The sequence below is a fragment of the Cervus elaphus genome, chromosome 27 (genome assembly GCF_910594005.1).
Source record: "Cervus elaphus chromosome 27, mCerEla1.1, whole genome shotgun sequence".
Classification (NCBI taxonomy): domain Eukaryota; kingdom Metazoa; phylum Chordata; class Mammalia; order Artiodactyla; family Cervidae; genus Cervus; species Cervus elaphus.
In genome coordinates, this window is record NC_057841.1 from 40552829 (window position 1) to 40570684 (window position 17856).

At 43.4% G+C, this 17856-nt stretch overlaps 1 protein-coding gene across 3 annotated transcripts; it reads left to right on the plus strand.

Moving 5' to 3' along the window:
• Positions 1-827: 827 nt before the first annotated feature.
• On the plus strand, positions 828-17471 carry LOC122685019 (myosin regulatory light chain 12B). Of its 3 annotated transcripts, none has more exons than XM_043889657.1 (4): positions 828-975; positions 11108-11303; positions 15958-16119; positions 16974-17471. In XM_043889657.1, the coding sequence occupies exons 2-4, from the start codon at positions 11123-11125 to the stop codon at positions 17144-17146; spliced, it is 516 nt and encodes a 171-aa protein (XP_043745592.1). In that variant the 5' UTR covers positions 828-975; positions 11108-11122; the 3' UTR covers positions 17147-17471. The 3 variants fall into 3 exon arrangements, with proteins under 3 accessions (XP_043745592.1, XP_043745593.1, XP_043745594.1); XM_043889658.1 differs by lacking the exon at positions 828-975 and adding an exon at positions 7853-7993; XM_043889659.1 differs by lacking the exon at positions 828-975 and adding an exon at positions 8783-9559.
• Positions 17472-17856: the final 385 nt, after the last annotated feature.

Genomic DNA, 17856 nt, shown 5'->3' on the forward strand with positions numbered 1-17856 from the left:
CTCCGGTTCGATCAGGAAGATCCCCTGGAGAAGGGAACGGCTACCCACTGCAGTATTCTTGCCTGAGAAATCCCATGGACAGAGGATCCTGGCGGGCTACAGTCCATGGAGTCACAAAGAGTCGGATATGACTGAGTGACTTTCATAATATCCCAAGGTTGAGGGAATATGAAGGCTAGGACAAAACTGGAGTAATGCATTTTGGTGGTGTCCTTTGTTTTGACCAAGAGCATGGTATGAAACGTGTGCGCTTGTATGTAAGTTTGTACTGTAGTGAATCAAAGGAAAGCAAATAACTTGAATAAAGCTTTCCCGTGGTTGAAAGGAGAAACTGTCCTGGTCAGGGCGTACACCTGATAGATAACGTGCGGATTAAGACAGGAGAGATGATAGAACTCGGTCTGGGCGTGCAGTTTGTAAAGAAAGGGCTTTCCTGCAGGCGGGCACCGCTGGCCGCCGCCCTCTTAGCCTTCCCCAGTGTGACGTGGGACGGAACCTGAAAAACTGCTCGTTTTATCTGAAACTCAAGTGTAACCAGGCGAGGTGTACTTTTATCTGCCAAGTGACAACCCTGGGTGGGCGGCGCCCTGCGACCCCCAAACCTGGGGCTCGCGCCGGCCCGGGAATACGGAAGGACTGCGGGACCTGCTGCCGAAGGCGGGGGCGGAGGGCGGGCCGCGGGGCCCCGGCCGCGCCGTGCCCGCTCCGGACCTCACGGCCCGCGAGACACAGCGAAAACCCAGGCCGCGATGGTCGGCTCCAGCCCCACGCCGGGGCGGACAAGGCGAAGTCGGCCGCGGCGGGAGCGAGAACCGCGGCGCAGCGCCCCTCCCGGAGTTGGGTCCGCCGCGCCTTCCGGTGCGACTTCCGGTCCGCCTCCTGAGGCAGGAAGTGCCGGCGCCGCAGCTGTCGCGCCCGTCCCCTCGCTGGTCCTGCACAGGCAGCCCGGCATCTTGGTGCTGGTGTCCGGCCGCGGTGAGTGACGCTCGCCCCCGCGCGCGACACCCCTGGGGCCGCCCCGGTGCCCTGCGCCTCCGGCCGCCCGACCCCAGCCCCCGCCCCCAGTGCCGGCGGGCGGGCTGGGCGGGGGCTGTGGGACCTGTCGGTGGGGCGGGGAGGGTCAGGGAGGAGGCCTCGGCCGCTGCCGGCCTGAGCCTGGACGTCGAGGGGTCGGGAGGCTCAGGCGTTTGGAAACGGGCTGGGGAGCCGCCCTTTTGGCGGAGGCGGCCGGTCCCCGGCGCTGCGTCACCCGACGGCTTCACATACCTGGTGCCTCGGCGCCCCCCAGCTCCCCGCGGCCCGGTCGGTGGGTGAGGGGGCTCTGTGCCACACACAGGGCTGGGTGCTTTGGGGACACAAGGGGCCAGCTAGTATCTGGTTCTTGCCGGGAGTGCCGGGTTGGCACCGGCAGAATGGAACGATTTCCGTAGGAGTTTTGGCTCTTTCGCAGCATCTCTCATCTTATAAAGATTTACTCTATTCCTACCAATGAAGAAGAGGACAAACAGCAAAAATCAGGAAAAGTTTCCTGAAAAAAAGAATCGTGACCTCAGTGAAGACCTTGGACTTAGCCCTGGGAGGGAGAACTTACTATTTATGGCTGGATCTGTGGTAGGCGGTAACAAGACCAAAAGCTCAAAAGGTGGAAATTGTGTCGTGTGGAAAGGAGACGATGGGGAGACCAGCCTGAACGGAACAGAACTGTGATGGATAATAGCTGGGAATGGGTAGATCCGTGGGAATCTTTTCACAGATGTCTTGCCAACTTGACGAGAAATAAAAGATTATGTAAGAGGCTTTAGGGAGTCATTTTGGATTCTTCACTAAGGGAGAGAGATGAAGAAAAGAGTGTTTAGAGTATTAGTTTGTCAACCTTGGTTAAAGATGGATTTGTAACTTTCCTTCAGTGAGAAAAGAATCATAGCACTTTAGAATTCAAAAGAACCTTATAGGTTATCTTTAGTCTTATAATGGAGAAGAGTGAAATCCAGCGAGGTGAGATAATTTGCCCAAGGTCACTTGAGGGGTTCACCTGGACCACCCATTTTCTCTGAGCATTAGATGGACTGACTCTTGGAGCTTATGGTTAAGTACATAGCTTCTTGTTTGTCCAGGCTCTGTTGAATGATACAGCTTCTGTGATGATTGACTTGGTTTATGGTTTAATTAGACTGAGTTTGGGCAAGATGAACTGCAGCTTCTGAAGGACAGGTCCCCAGGTGAGGGCTGCTGGACTTAGGAGAGATGAAAGGACTGGGAGCCCCTAAGAAAGCTGGTTGTTGGTCTCCCAAGGTTCAAAGACAATGTATATCTTGAGATGATTTTGGCATCTTCCTTCGTTCTGCACCTGAGCTGTGGTGCTTGTTATCTCCAGCCAGCTCTCCACGTTTTCTTGGTAGAGAATTTCAGCTGCAGGGCATGTTAAGAGCTAGTGGTGTAAGTGCTGGAGGTAGACTTCCTGAGCATGATTTTGCATCTAAGTTCTACTTTTTTCTGCCTATGGCTCCAGACAAATTATGTATTCTCTTTGCCCTAATTTTCTCATCTGAGAAATGGGGAAAATAACAGCACTTATGTCAAAATGGTTCTGAGGATTACATAAGTTAATTCATATGAAATGCTTAGACCAGTGCCTAGCACATATTTAGCACTCTTATTGCTTTTGTTTGTTCCCGGTATGGAACAAGGAGTGACTGGTACATTTTGTTAAGGATCTCTTGCCCAGAGTCCAGTGGAGTTTATGGATAGACCTTGGAGAAAGCCATAACTGGGGAGTCAGACCTAGGGACCTACCTTACAGAGGATGTATGTGTATGTAATTCTGTCTGTGATTTTGAGGAGGCATATGTATTTGTCCACTTGACTAGTGTTTACTGAGCACCAGCAATGTGTAAGACACTCTACTTAACCCGGCAATCCTTGGTAGATAGGCTAAATGCCATAAAAATGGACATGTAAATGATACGGCAATGGAATATGACTGGGCATTAAGAGTAAAGAAAAGAACCACTGATAAATGCAGCGAGATACATAACAAAAACATTGAGTGAAAGAAATTGGACACATAAAGTATGCACTGTATAATTCCATCTATAAGAAGTTCAAAGACAGAACTATTTGTGGTGATAGAAATCTGAGCAATGGTAGCCTAGGGAGAGAGTGATTGATTTGGAGAGAACTTTCTGGAGTCATGTTTGTTACTTGATGGTTACTTGGGGTGGTGGTTACAAGGTGTACATCATTTTTAAGATCTGTACATTTCACCATATGTAAATTTAACTTTATTGTTTCACAATAAAAAAATGATAGGGGAATAGAAATGATAGAAAGTTTACTACCAGTTGGGATGATCATAAAACCCATAATATAGCAATGACAGCATTATAATGTATGTGATAAATGTTAAAATGCATATAGCATGGGGAAAACTTCACCGCTGCTAAGAGAAAAACTGTAAAATTGAGTTTGGCTCTAAAATAACAGTTACAGTAATTTATGGAACTGATTATATATCTGCCTAAATAGGCAGCATAAAAACAATAATATGTCGTTGAGTATGTCAGGTTAATTTTGTGGAGTATTTTAAGTTGATTATATACTCAGTTCTCTTGATTATTGCTGTTCACATTTGCTCACATATCCAGTCATTTGATCTTCCCAATTAGCACGAGCACTGGTCTTGACTGCAGTAATGGCCATGGGAATTCACGAGATGTTTCTGCAGATGCTGTAGACCTTGGCGAAGATGAGAATTGAATCAGAAATGATCTTAGGTTTTAACCCAAGAAGCACTCGACTTTTTTTGCTTTCATCCACTCTCAGACCTCACTCTGTCTGTGCCTCTGCTCACAAAGCAGCCTTGAGAGGAAACCTTCTAAATATCCTGTCCCCAGGCATCTCTGCTGTAGCATGGCTAAAACTTGAACTCTCTGTCATCCCTTTGCTCATGAAACCAGCTCCTCCTTCCTCCCCCAGTTACCTCATTTTTGAGTGGTACCATTATGCTATCAATTTTTCAACCAGTACTTGAGAAAGTCAATCATTCAAGACAAACTGAAGAAAACTCCAATTAGAAAGCAAGAACTAGGAAATCAGCATAGTAATCAGACTGAAGAAAAGGATAGAGGTTAGTGATGGGAATGTTGAGGAAGGAGTGACTCTGTTGTACTTAAGAGAAGAACCCTCTGAACTTGAGAGAAACCGAATAGAAGGAATTAAAGTTTGCTAACCAGGAATAGAAAATTCCCTATCCAGTGCAAACGTGGCTGTGGCCCCTTCATGGTTTTAAAAATTCTTTGGCTATAATTCTGAAATAAAGGCATTGCCCTATTAAATATTGTAGATGCCAAGGAAACACAATGGCTTGATTAGTTTTCTATGGGTATATAAGATCACGCCCAAATTTAGCACCTTAAGAAAACAATACAGAGCTTCTGAGGGTCAGGAATTCCAGGGCAGCTTAGCAGGGTGATTCTGGCTGTCTTGAACTTGGGAGTCCAGCTGTCAGCTGGGTTTGCAGTGGTTTGAAGGAGGATCCACCTCCAAGATGGTGGACTCACCTGGCTGGCAGGTCGATGCTGGCAGTTGGCAGGCGGCCCCAGTTCCCTGCCACATGGACCTCTCCATGGGGTCGTGTAGTGCCCTCATGACCTGGTGCTGGCTTCCCCCACGTAGAGCAGTCTGAGCGAGAGCATGGCAGAACCCACAACATCTATTATGACAAGGTCACACCCCTTCATTTTCACAACGTTCCATTGTGTATGAAGGGTGGCAGAATATGCCACCACAAAATATGCCACTTTGGCCTAAAAATTACTTGGAGCTGAAGGCAACTGAAAAGAGGCAGACACAAGAAAATCTCTTTGCCCTCCCTCAATTTGCCTGAAGGGCTTCCCAGTGGCTCAGCGCTAAAGAATCCACCTGCCAGTGCAAGAGATTCAGGAGAAGCAGGCTTGATCCCTAGGTCTGGAAGATCCCCTGGAGAAGAAAATGGCAGCCCACTCCAGTATTCTTGCCTGGAGAATCCCTGGTGTGCTACAGTTCTTGGGGTTGCAAAGGACCTGACCGAAGGACTAAGCATTGGCTTCAGGAAGTTTGCCTAAAGCAGGACACAAATTTACAAAGGTCTTCTTTCGCTCTCTATCAGGAAGGACAAAGGTTGTTAAAGAGACAACCTTAGACTCTTAGAGGGGAAGGCTGGGACTGAAATCTGCAAGGGAAACTTGCCCTTGTTTATACTGTGCTTTTCACCTTCATCCCTAGCCTCTCCCCTTCACACACACCTTTCTTCTGACTTTAGCGAAGATGATATTGAAGCCAGAGTTCTAAGCTACCTCTGAGAGTTGCATTTTCCCTGGGTATCTCCCAGGTAAATATGAGATATACACCTTAATAAACTTATTTGTTTTTCTGTTATTAGTCTGTTATTACGAAGTGTCAGGCAGAAACTCAGAACCACAGTCAGTGCCTTCTAAGTGGTTAACTCAGTGATTCTCAACCTTCACTCTACATTGGAATCACCTGGTGCACTTTAAAAATACCAATTCATAGGCTTCACCTACAGACATTCAGTTTCAGTTGTACCAGACCAGAACCTAGACATCACTTTTTAAAACTTTACAAGGTGATTCTGATGTGCAGCCAAGGTCGAAACCAGAGGCTAACTGCTGTGAGAGCTATATTTACCTGCCATATGGTAGCATCACGTTGCTGCCTGAGATGCTTCTTAGGAAGCTGACGGATTGCGCCGTGAGTACCTCTCCCAGGCTCCCAATAAAGCCACAGAGGCTGGATGAAGTTCTCAAGCAGTTGCTGCCTGTTAATGATCACAGTGCCCATGTTTTGATTTGCACAGCAGTATTGCAGGTGATTTTGCAGATATTTAGACTATGATCTAAATAGACACCATAACCACCTGTACCACCAGTATTCCTATATCCCTGCCCTTCTTTAACCTCTGAATACTACATATAACCTTTAGTTCACTCTATCAGAAATTTACAAAAATAATACAATAAAAATTTTGAAGAGGAAGTGAGACTTGTTTTATTGCTGTTAAGACTTATTCACTACCTTATATGCTATGTTCTAAATGGATATTTTTTGTAACTAAGGATGGAGTTTGGTGGGTTTTATTCATTTGATCTTTATAGGTCAAGTAGTAATTTGACAATTGCAGATAAAGATGTCAAGCCTTTACCTGTCATGTCAAACCAGGACAGGTACTGGTAGGAAATACTGCCGTTTGATGAACCCAGACAAGGGCTGCAGCACTGCACAGCTGCAGGGGGTGCCATTTGTATTTTATTCCCTTCCCATTCAGCTGTGTACTTCTAATCTGTGCAAATAAATTCCCCAGAAGAGTTGGAATTTGAAAACTCAGTTTCACTGGGAATTATGTTTAGAGGAAAGTAGCTGTTCAGAAATGTTGGATTATATTGGTGAGTATTGGAAGTTTAAGAAATATTTTATGGTTAAAAATAATAACTAGAGGGACTTCCCTGGCAGTCCAGTGGTTATGGCTCCCTGCAGTGGAAGTGCAGGTTCAATCCCTGGTAGGGCAACTAAGATCCCACAGCCTGTGCTCTGTGGCCAAAAATAAAAACTAGAAGAATTGCATGAAGAATACACAGGTAAAATCACCTTGAACAAGTGGGGTTGAATTCTGGGTCTGCCACCAGGTAACCGTGGGCAAGTTGTTTGACATCTTTGCTATTCAGTTCCTTCATGTGTAAAGCGGGCATGTGAAAATTTAATTGACTCGTGTGCCTAGCACATTGGTCACTCAGCAAATGGGAGTAGCCATAAGTTGAGGAGACCTTTAATTCTCTCTGGTGCTAAGGCATTTGGGGCTAGAAAAATAACAAAAACAAATATATGAGTTGAGAAACTGCATGGTGCTTGGGCACATTCTAGACATTTGGTGTTGCTGAAGGAAAAGTAGACAGCAGAGTGGCTAGAGAAAGGTCATTCTAGAGCAGGGGAAGGTGTGTGTGCTTAAGAATTTGTACTTTGTCCTGTAGGCCTAGGTGGAGGGCCGAAGAGTTCTCAGAAGGGAATGATGTGGTCATTTCATGTCTTACACACCTCTGGCTGGAAGATAAAGAGCAGTTGACAGGCCACCAAGAGGCAAGGAGGTTGGTGTGTTGACCATAGACATATTCTACACAGGGGTGATGAAGGCCCAGAGTAGGGTGGTAGCAAGAGGAAGATGAGCAAATCTGATATATATTTAAGAGGCTGGGCCTGGTTTCTCGGGGAGACGACAAGTCAGGGATGACTCATGGTTGTCTGGCTTGGCGAGGGAGTAAGCAATAGTGCCGTCAACTGACAGGAAACAAAGTTGAGAAAGGTTAGGAGGGGAAGATAATTCAGTTTCTTTTTTTTTTTTTTTTTTGATAATTCAGTTTCTAACACATTGATTCCGAGGGTCTGTGGGACTTAAAATGAGTGCCTCACACCAGCACAAATGGCTCTTTGAGTCCACAGCCCAAGGGAAGGGTCCGCCCTGGGAATGCAGACGTGGGAGTCACAGGTGTTGTCGGAACAGAGCCGATGAGATCATCCAGGGAACGCAGAGTTAATTTAATGAGCTGTGGACTGTGAGAATGCTGGGGAACCTGAATATTTAAGTGAATGGAGGAAAGAGGAGGCTAACAAGAAACTGGAGGAAGACCAGGCATAGAAATAGAACTGAGAGGAGGCCTGAGACACCAAGTCAGACCAGCATCTTACTTCAACCAGGCACCCCAAGCTGATGTTTAGGATTCTCCCTCCTAAGAGTGTGAGGTCTTCAAGGATGGGAACCTGGGGCTCCTGTTCCTTTTGGGACAGTTCATTTCTGCTATTACAGTTCACCAACGCCAAGAGTTGCTGATGCCTGAAGAGAAGAAGGATAAAATGGTGTCAAATACAGCAGAAGGGTCCAAGAAGATTTAGACGGGATTTGCCAAATGGAAAGTGCTTACAGTAGAGAAGAGAAAGCCAGATTGTGGTGAGTGGGAAGTGAGAAAGTGGAGAAAGCCAAGATGTTTATCTCAGTAGTTGAGGAGAAAGAGGAGGGAAGTTTCTTTGGAGGCCAGAGTTCCTTTCAGATTGATTGTTTTGCTACAACTTTGCCTTACTTTTCAGCTGATGTATTATTATCACTTGATATTTTACATGTGTACTTTTATGGGTACCATATACAAATATAAATGTACACTAGTTTTAAATGACGTGAAAGTCACTCGGTCGTGTCCAACTCTTTGCAACCCCATGGACTGTACAGTCCATGGAATTCTCCAGGCCAGAATACTGGAGTGAGTAGCCTTTCCCTTCTCCAGGGGATCTTCCCAACCCGGGGATCGAATCCAGGTCTCCTGCATTGCTGGAAAATTCTTTACCTCCTGAACCACAAGGGAAGCCCAAGAGTACTGGAGTGGGCAGCCTATCCCTTCTCCAGCAGATCCTCCCAACCCAGGAATCAAACCGGGGTCTCCTGCATCGCAGGTGGATTCTTTACCAGCTGAGCTATTAGGGAAGCCCAGTTTTAAAAGAAGTACAGAGAAAAAAAATCAACTTTTTTCTTTTTAAAGTAATCATGGTATTACTACATTGAGCCATATCTGCTCTGTAACAGGTTTTGACTGGGGGCTCAGACTTGCTCACTGTATAATGGCTTTTCTAGCCTTACTGGGTTACCTCTCCCTTCTCAGCATCAGCTTCTTGTACAATTCCACCTAAGCTTCAAAGATGTTTAAATATATTTTGGGGTTAGCTGTAGGGTTAGCATGAAACAATTGTCTGATCTTTTTTTTCATAAAGATTTTTCTCTTGGAGATTTTTCTAAATGACTATTACAAACACAATTTGTTGATACTGAGGGAGAGCACTAATTCTTGCCTTCAGATCTACTGCCTTTTATATCTTTTGAATCTTGAAGAAATAAGAGTCATAGAATTTTTAGCATGGGAAAGAATTTTAATCCCACAGTTTTGGAATGTGAGGAAGAATTAAAGCAGAGTCAAGTGCCTTGCTAGTGGATCACATTCTGTGTCCAGCTTGACCTTCAGTATAACTGAGGTCACATACAAGCCAAATTACAGGAAGGGGAAGAAATTAACATTTTTTCAGGCCAAGTGTGCGGGCAGGGGAAGGAGTTGGAATGTCAAGAGTAAGGACTGTAAGGCTGATGTGCTTCAAAACTGCAAATGGACTAAAACAATATGGATTTAAAGTCCAAGTCTGGAAGGCCTAGGGACCCAGGTCCAGAGTTCCTCTGCTCAGCCACTGCCCCCACCAGTCATCTGCCTTTGCACTCTGAGGCTTCAGAGTTAGAGAACAGTCCCCAAGGCCCCCGTCATCTCTGACACCAAATTGCAGTTTTGGTTCCCCGGGACCACCACCGCTCAGATTCAGTAATCCGCTAGGACTCACTGAGAACTGTGACACCTGTAGTTCTGGTTTATTACAGCAAAAGGAATCAGACTAAAATCAATCAAGGGAAGAGATGTGCAGAGCCCAGGAGAATTCCAAATGCTCAGCTCCCAGTGGTCTCCACGGGCAATATTGATTCCTGGTAAGATGGGACAGTGTGCACGGACTATTGCCTGCCAGAGTATTGTCTACCCTTGCTTGCTAGCTGTAGCTTTTGCTGGGAACCTGTCCCCTAGATACTGTCCACTGCTCCTAGGCCGATTTCAGTTTCAGAAGTTTGTCTAGAGGACAGACTGATAACACCTGACCCCAAGACTCCAGATAAACCTGGCAGGACATCCTAAGGACTTAGAGATTACCTCCCAGGAGCTGAGGACCAAGGCCAGACATCTTTTGGGGCAAAATTAAAATTTTTACAAGGGCCATTAATTTTTTTTTTTAACCTAATGAGGGAGTACCTCTCTCTTAGGGCCATTGTGAACACTGAATAAAACATTGGATCAAAAATTTTTTCTGTGGCCTTCCCTGGTGGTCCAGTGGCTAAGACTCCGTGCAAACAAATATTTAAAAAACAATTTTTTTTCCTGGTGTCCATGGTAGCTAGTAATGGTAAAGCTGAGATTCAAACTCAGCACTTTTCTAATTCCAAAGCCAATAGTCTATTTGTGTTGTGTTTATTTACATCAATTGAAACTGCAAATAAAAATGGAATAAGAAAATTCCCTGGCAGTCCAGTGGCTAGGACTCTGCACTCTCACTGCCAGGGGCCCAAGTTTGATCCCTGTTTGGGGAACTAAGATCCCACAAGCTACATGATGTGGCAAAAAAAAAAAGGGGGGGGGGATGAGAAGTGTATTCTATTTGACATATAAATTATTGGTGGTAAAGTATTACAGGCTACCACTAAAACTATATTACAAAGAATTGAGGAGTGTTTGGGAAGATGAGAAAATGGAGAGATTTGAGAATTAGACTACTATTCTAAAAGTTTTGTCTGGGGAAATGGGAAATGAAGATGTAGCTAGAAGGGATACAAGATTAAAGATATGTTTTGATTTTTTTTTCAATGAGAGCCTTTTGAACATGTACTTACAGTGACTGTACCAGTCTCTTTGCATATATCTCATTTAATTCTCACTTCTGTTAGAGTAGTTATTGTGTTTTGCTCTAAAACAGAATTTAGTGAGCTTCTCTAAATTTTCAAACTGTATTTTGAAACAAACCAAGGCTCAGAGAGGTTATGTAATGTTGGTGGTCAAATGGAGTTAAAAGGCATACCTGCTGCATAGGATTGTTGAGGGTTAAATGGGACGGTCCTTGGGAACTGAGGTGTCCACTTTGGAGTCTGCAGGGGAGCCCCCCGTCTTCACAGCAGTGTTCGGCACACAGTAGCACTGGGTAAGTGTGAGCTACTGCTGCATGCTTCAGATCTCATTCATGTTTAATAAAAATGAGTTTCATGAAACTTGGGGAAAAGCTGCGTCAGTACTTCCCTATTTCTTCAAAACTCCCTTTTTTGTAGATTTTTTTGGTGACATTGGAAATAAAATTTATGTGCATAACATAACCCAAATAATCATTCTACACTGAGATATTTTTACTCACTAACTTTAGGTGTCACGAGTCCTTTCCTTTCCTTTGTGCTTTATGCCTTCGGTTTTGCTTTATGTTCTTTTCTTTTTAATTCTAGAATTAAGCCGCCACCATGTCGAGCAAAAAGGCAAAGACCAAGACCAAGAAGCGCCCCCAGCGCGCAACCTCCAACGTGTTCGCCATGTTTGACCAGTCCCAGATTCAGGAGTTCAAGGAGGCCTTCAACATGATCGACCAGAACAGGGACGGGTTCATCGACAAGGAAGACTTGCATGACATGCTTGCTTCTCTAGGTAGACTTTTATGTTCTTAATATGCCTACCTCCTCCAACATAAACATAAATCAGCGTTTTATGAATTAATTTTTGTGTGATATGCAATCTCAGAGGCCTGTTGAGAGATGTTGAGTGGGAGATTCCCTCCTGAGGCGGGGCCAGTCACAAGAGGATACGCCTGCAGGGGTGCGGGCCTGGCAGCCTCTGTGGCTGGGCAGGTTCCGTTCCTGTGGCTAAATATGGTAAGTCCACTAGGTGAAAAACTAGGGAGTGGCTAGGTGGCAAAATACCAGAATCTTAAACAAAAGTGGTTAATAATACAGTGTACTAAGTAGTAAACAGAGAAGGCAATGGCACCCCACTCCAGTACTGTTGCCTGGAAAATCCCATGGATGGAGGAGCCTGGTAGGCTGCAGTCCATGGGGTCACTAGGAGTCAGACACGACTGAGCGACTTCACTTTCACTTTTCACTTTCATGCATTGGAGAAGGAAATGGCAACCCACTCCAGTGTTCTTGCCTGGAGAATCCCAGGGATGGGCGAGCCTGGTGGGCTGCCGTCTATGGGGTCACATAGAGTCAGACATGACTGACGCGACTTGGCAGCAACAGCAAGTGGTAGAGGTTGAGAACAGGTTATGAGAACAGAGGTGACAGTAAGAAGTGATCATGATCATCTCAGGGAGGAAGGCCAGGTCTTGTAAAAAAAAAGGGGGGGTAGGGAACATAAGGAAGGGGACTTTCACACTTTATAACTTTTTTATAATTACAGAAATGAAAATGTAAAGGTAGGGGATTTATGGATTTTTATACATTATTTGGGCTTTCCCAGTGGCCCAATCCACTCGCCAATGCAGGAGACTCTCAAGAGACACGTGCTCAGTCCCTGGGTTGGGAAGATCCCCTAGAGTAGGAAATGGCAACCCACTCCAATATTCTTGCCTGGAAAATTCCATGGGCAGAGAAGCCTGTCAGGCTACAGTCTATGGGGTCACAAAGAGTCGGACACAACTGAGCATACACACACACATTATTTAACTATAGTTAATTTATAATATTGTGTTAGTTTCAGGAATACAGCTTCAGATTCTTTTCCATCATAGATTATTATAAGATGCTGAATAACATTCCCATGCTGAACAGTAAATCTTGTTGCTTATCTATTTTATATATAGTGATGTGTATCTATTAATCCCAAATCCCTGATTTATCCCTTCCCCCACTTCCCCTTTGGTTACCATAAGTTGTTTCCCATGTTTGTGAGTCTGTTTCTGTTTTGTTGAAGTTCACTTGTATTTTTTTTTTTTTAAGATTTCATATATAAGTGATTTTTGATATTTGTCTTTCTCTGCGCCTTACTTACTTCCCTTAGTATGATAATCTGTAGGTCCATCCATGGTGCTGCAAATGGCAATATTTCATTTAAAGAGACAAGATTTAAAGCAAACAGAAACCTCTGTCATTTTGGTTACGTGGGTGTGAGTTTATTCTTCTTTATGTGATTTTGTTGTTTCGATCTTAAGAAAGGAAGGGAAAGTCCTCCTTGTCATGCCTGAGTTGGCACGGATTTCATGGTTGGTAGAAAGGAGTGTCAAGCCTGGGGGCAGGGGACACAAGTCAAGCATGGCCCACAGTTAGGGTCTGTGTATAAGCATTTCTATGTTGGACCGAGAGCCAGAAACGGCTGTTCCAGGGCCACGGACAACGGGAGGAAAGGTGTCACTTTTTTTCCTTTTAGTAACCACATGATCTCATTCCCTATTTTACTTTTACTTTTATTCTCCTAACATTGTTTTGAAAATATTTTAAAATTTGTTTTTAATTGGAATATAATTGCTTACAGTGTTGTGTTGGTTTCTGCCTTACAACAATGTGAATCAGCCATAAATATACATATAGCCCTTCCCTTGAAAATTTTTAAGCTAATATAAAGTTGAAGGAACAGTATAATGAACACACTTCCATCCTTTACCCAGATTCATTGGTTGTTAACATTTTGAAACATTCCTCTTAGAGCGAGAGTGTTACCGAAAGGGGTATGTGTGGGGTCCGGCTTCTACGCCCAGAAGCCAACAGAAGCCAATAAACAGGCCAGGTTTGTGGGAAAGAAAGTTTGCTTTATTTCAGACACCGGCAGCTGGGAAGGGAGGGCAAGCATCTGTCCAAAGGCGGACTCCCCACCCCTCCACTGGCCATCAGTGTGGCAAGAGCTTTTATAGACAGAAGGAGAGGGCTACATGTAGAAACAGCACAGTCAGCCCTGACAGTCATCTTCAAATTGGTCATTGATGGTCTGACCAGAGTCATCTTGGTTGTTTTAAGTACAGTTACTCTTTAGTTCTGGGATTCGTTTGATTCTATTTCTTTGAGGCCAGTTCTCAGAATTGTGGCAACTTAAGTGGTGGGTGGTGTCTGGTCATAGTGTGGTTAACTTCTTCACCCTGGTGTTTTAGTATCTATAAGACGGCTCCCACAATGTGACTCAGAATGTTATCTATAGCCCCTGAGAAAGAACTAAAGGTTCTTGATTGTGCTTGATGGCTACATTATTATTATTTGGTCTCCTTTGACTGTTTTCCTTTGCTTCTGAATTTCTCATTTCTCTGATTAAATATATTCTCTGACTAAATTTATTCCATAGACAAAAGACAGGCAGAGGACATGGTGGAGGGCAAGTTCTGTTTCAAGAGTAAAGATAGGATCTGACTTGTTGACTTGCAGGTGGGGTGGATCCCAGTGTTTTCCACACTCTGAATCACTAAGTGTATTTCAGGTCACTATCGAAGAAGCCCACCAAGGAAAATTATGGGTCTTAGTTGTATCACAGAGGTTGAACACTCAGCCTGTTCCCTCCTAGTAGATGTTCAGTTAGCTTTTGTTGGGTGAAAGAGTTGTGGTACAATAAGAGGCTGACTTTGAGGACTTCCATTTGGGGAACCCCATACCTTTTAAATCAAATTATTAGACTCCTTGAATGGGTCCATAGGTGCCTAGCCTAAGCCAGTTCATTTTAAATCCCTGTGTCTTCTTTGTACCCATGTACTCTTCACACCTTTGGGTTACACTTTTTATCCCCCAAAAATTGCTGCAAGAGAATTGGGTTAGGCCTGAAGGTAGAAAAGTAATGGTTTTTTTTTTTAAACCACTTTCACTTATTTAAAGAATTCTGAGATTAATTTTGGGGTGATTTTGTATTGGTATGTTGAATAGGTGTACTGAATGAAGACTGCAGTGCAATAAGATGGATGTCAACCTGGCACTTATATTCCACTCAGATTCCCAGAAGTAAAACTTACATATGAACCTTGATTCTGGCATGGATAGCATTAGAGCTTAGTTGGGTGTAATAGAGACTTACTGATGTATATGTTCTTTTCATGGAGAATCGTACAAACTTAATGCTGGAAGGGAAATCTTCTGGAGTTTAACTAGTCAAGTCGTTTTACAGATAGAAAGTAAATCCTGGACAGGTGCCACCTTCCTCCTGGGCACGCAGCCAAGGGGCAGAACTGGGGTTCAAACCCACTGCTCCAGACACTTCCTTCAGGGCTGCTTTTCCCACACCATGTGGATCTCACAAGCGCTGGGACCGGGGAAGCTCTTTGTTACTCCCACCAAATGAGGCCATTCCAGGGGAATTTCTTCCAACTTCCAGCGGAAGGTCAGGGGAGTTCCCTCCCACTGTACCGGAACAGGGAGACGTGTTCACGGTTAGAACTGAGGTTAAGATTTCCTATCATGAACAATGCTAAACAAGACTGCATTTCAACACCAGTAATGGCATCTGGGGATGTGTCTGACAACCAAAAAGAATGTAATGTAACAGTGTTTAAAATGAGCTCCCAGTTCTAAACCAATCTAATGGTTTTAGCTTAAATGACTAACATAAATAAATTGTTTGAAGCATACCAATTATGGCTACATGTACCACAGTTAGAAATGTGAATAGATTTTTTTAAATAACCAATATTGAAATGTCCTGATGGGTCTTTAATGTTATCAACATTCAGAATGTGCTAATGTGGCATTGCCTGTTTCATAGTTCATGTGTTTGTTTTGTTTCATTTTGAATGAAAAATAGTGAAGGAGAAGGAAATGGCAACCCACTCCAGCATTCTTGTCTGGAGAATCCCATGAACAGAGGAGCCTGGTGGGCTACAGTCCATGGGTCACAAGAGTTGGACATGACTTAGCAACTAAACCACAGTGAAGGAAAAGTTGCAGAAAATATCAGTGAATGGACAATCTAAGCCCAGAATGCATTTTTAAAATGGTGTTTCTAAGATTTTTTATGTTATGGGCTACTCTGGTGGCTCAGTGATAAAGAATTACCCTGCCAATGCAGGAGATGCAGGTTCGATCTCTGGGTCGGGAAGATCCCCTAGAGAAGGAAATGGCAATCCACTCCAGTATTCTTGCCTGGAGAATCCCACAGACAGAGGAACCTGGCAAGCTGCAGTCCACAGGGTCAAAAAAGAGTTGGACACGACTTAGTGACTAAACAACAAACAGCAACAGCAATGTAAGTTAACTGAAAAATTAACTGAAAGACTAGTTTTATGTAATGGTGGTGTAACTTAAAAAAAAATACATTGTGGAACATAACAATAACAATAGTTATTTATTGAAATGAGTTCTTTGTCCTTAAATGGGAAAAATGTCAAATTTTACAGGGAAGAACCCAACTGACGCGTACCTGGAAGCCATGATGAACGAGGCTCCAGGGCCCATCAACTTCACCATGTTCCTCACCATGTTTGGGGAGAAGCTGAATGGCACAGACCCAGAAGATGTCATCAGAAATGCTTTTGCTTGCTTTGATGAAGAAGCGACTGGTGAGCACTCTTTGTTTTGCCTGGCCTCATTCCAGACTGTGTAAGACGGTTTTTAGGAAATGAGAAAGATTAGTAAAATAAAATTTTTTTAAATGAATAAAGGGAACCATCATTTACAATAGGACAGTTGACTGAGAAGGGCCAAAACACAGGTATGGAGGTCATATAGCTACACAGTGTGTGGTGTTAACCTTTGAATTTGGTTCTGAGCATCCATGAAAGCCAGAAGAATTGGCTGTTAAATAGTATTTCTTAGACACTGAAAACTACATCTTCAGGAGACTGTAAATCTCACCAAAATATATGGTTCACTAACTTGAATGATTAAAACCTTAGGTTTTTTTCCCCTTATTATTTAAAACTGAAAAAAGCCTGATTGTTCCATTTTCTTACTCCTTTAATTTTCCCCTTTGCTTCTGCATTAATCCTCTGCTCAGCCACTCACATCTCCTCCTCAGATACACCTTGCATCCTCCTTCCTGCCTCCCCGTCTCAACCTTTTAAAACTGCACCATCCTTCATTTGGTCTTAGAAACATATTGCCCTTCTATCCTATATCTGTCATGTGTGTGTGTGTATAAAATACAAGGGTTTTTTCCCTCCTCTGGAAAATACTTGCTTCAAATTAATTTTGTAAGCATATGATCCACTAACTGAGCTTTTAAAATGATTTAATATTAATAAAGAACTCTAAAGGCAATAGGAAAACATAATGATATGGTTACATATTGCTTTATTTTTGTTCATGTAAATGTGTATGTTATGAAATATCTTGTAAGATTGACCAGTTTGAGAACCAGATCATTAGAATGCTGGGCAGTGTTCACAACTCCCTTTTCTCTGCTGCCTTCCAGGCACCATTCAGGAGGATTACCTGAGAGAACTGCTGACCACAATGGGAGACCGGTTTACAGATGAGGAAGTGGACGAGCTGTACAGAGAAGCACCTATTGACAAAAAGGGGAATTTCAATTACATCGAGTTCACGCGCATCCTTAAGCATGGAGCGAAAGACAAAGACGACTGAAAGAACTTGAGCTAAAACTTTCCAATTACTTTGTCTTACTCTATATTGTTTCCTAGACATTACCCCCCGCCCACCATAGACCTGTTGCATGCAACTTTGATTCACAGCTTTGCCTCTTTTTTTGGGTGTATTTATTCTAGACCTTCCTGCCACTTAGCACTTGTATAATCAGACTGCAAATGGGGATAAAGTTGTAAATTGTATTGAAAAAAGAGATTGCAAATAAAAATCAACAAATGTGAAAGCCCAGGAAAATATATCCGGTATTTCTGATTTTGCTGGATTTTTACATTTTTATATAATAAAAATGCTATTTTGAAATAAAGATCATGCCGACTCAAATGGAATATAATGGAAAGTTGAATACCTAGTAGTTGGGGGTAGTCCTTTTTTTAGATTTTCAACTTCATATAATTCAGATTTCACAGGAAACCTGATTTTTCACATACATCGGACAGTATTTTTAATATAAATTAACATCACTATATAGTAAAAACTAGTTATACCTTGGTTTCTTTCATGCTTCTGGTCATATGTTTAAATTATTGAATGATAAATACAGAATGGAACCAAGAATACATTGACCGTTTTATTGATCCAGGTCTAGGAATAAGAGGTAAAATCTGATGAATAGTTACATTATGTAAAGCATTGTATGTAGGCAGTTTTCATTGAATCCTCCCAGCAACCTTGTGGGATAGATTTCTGTT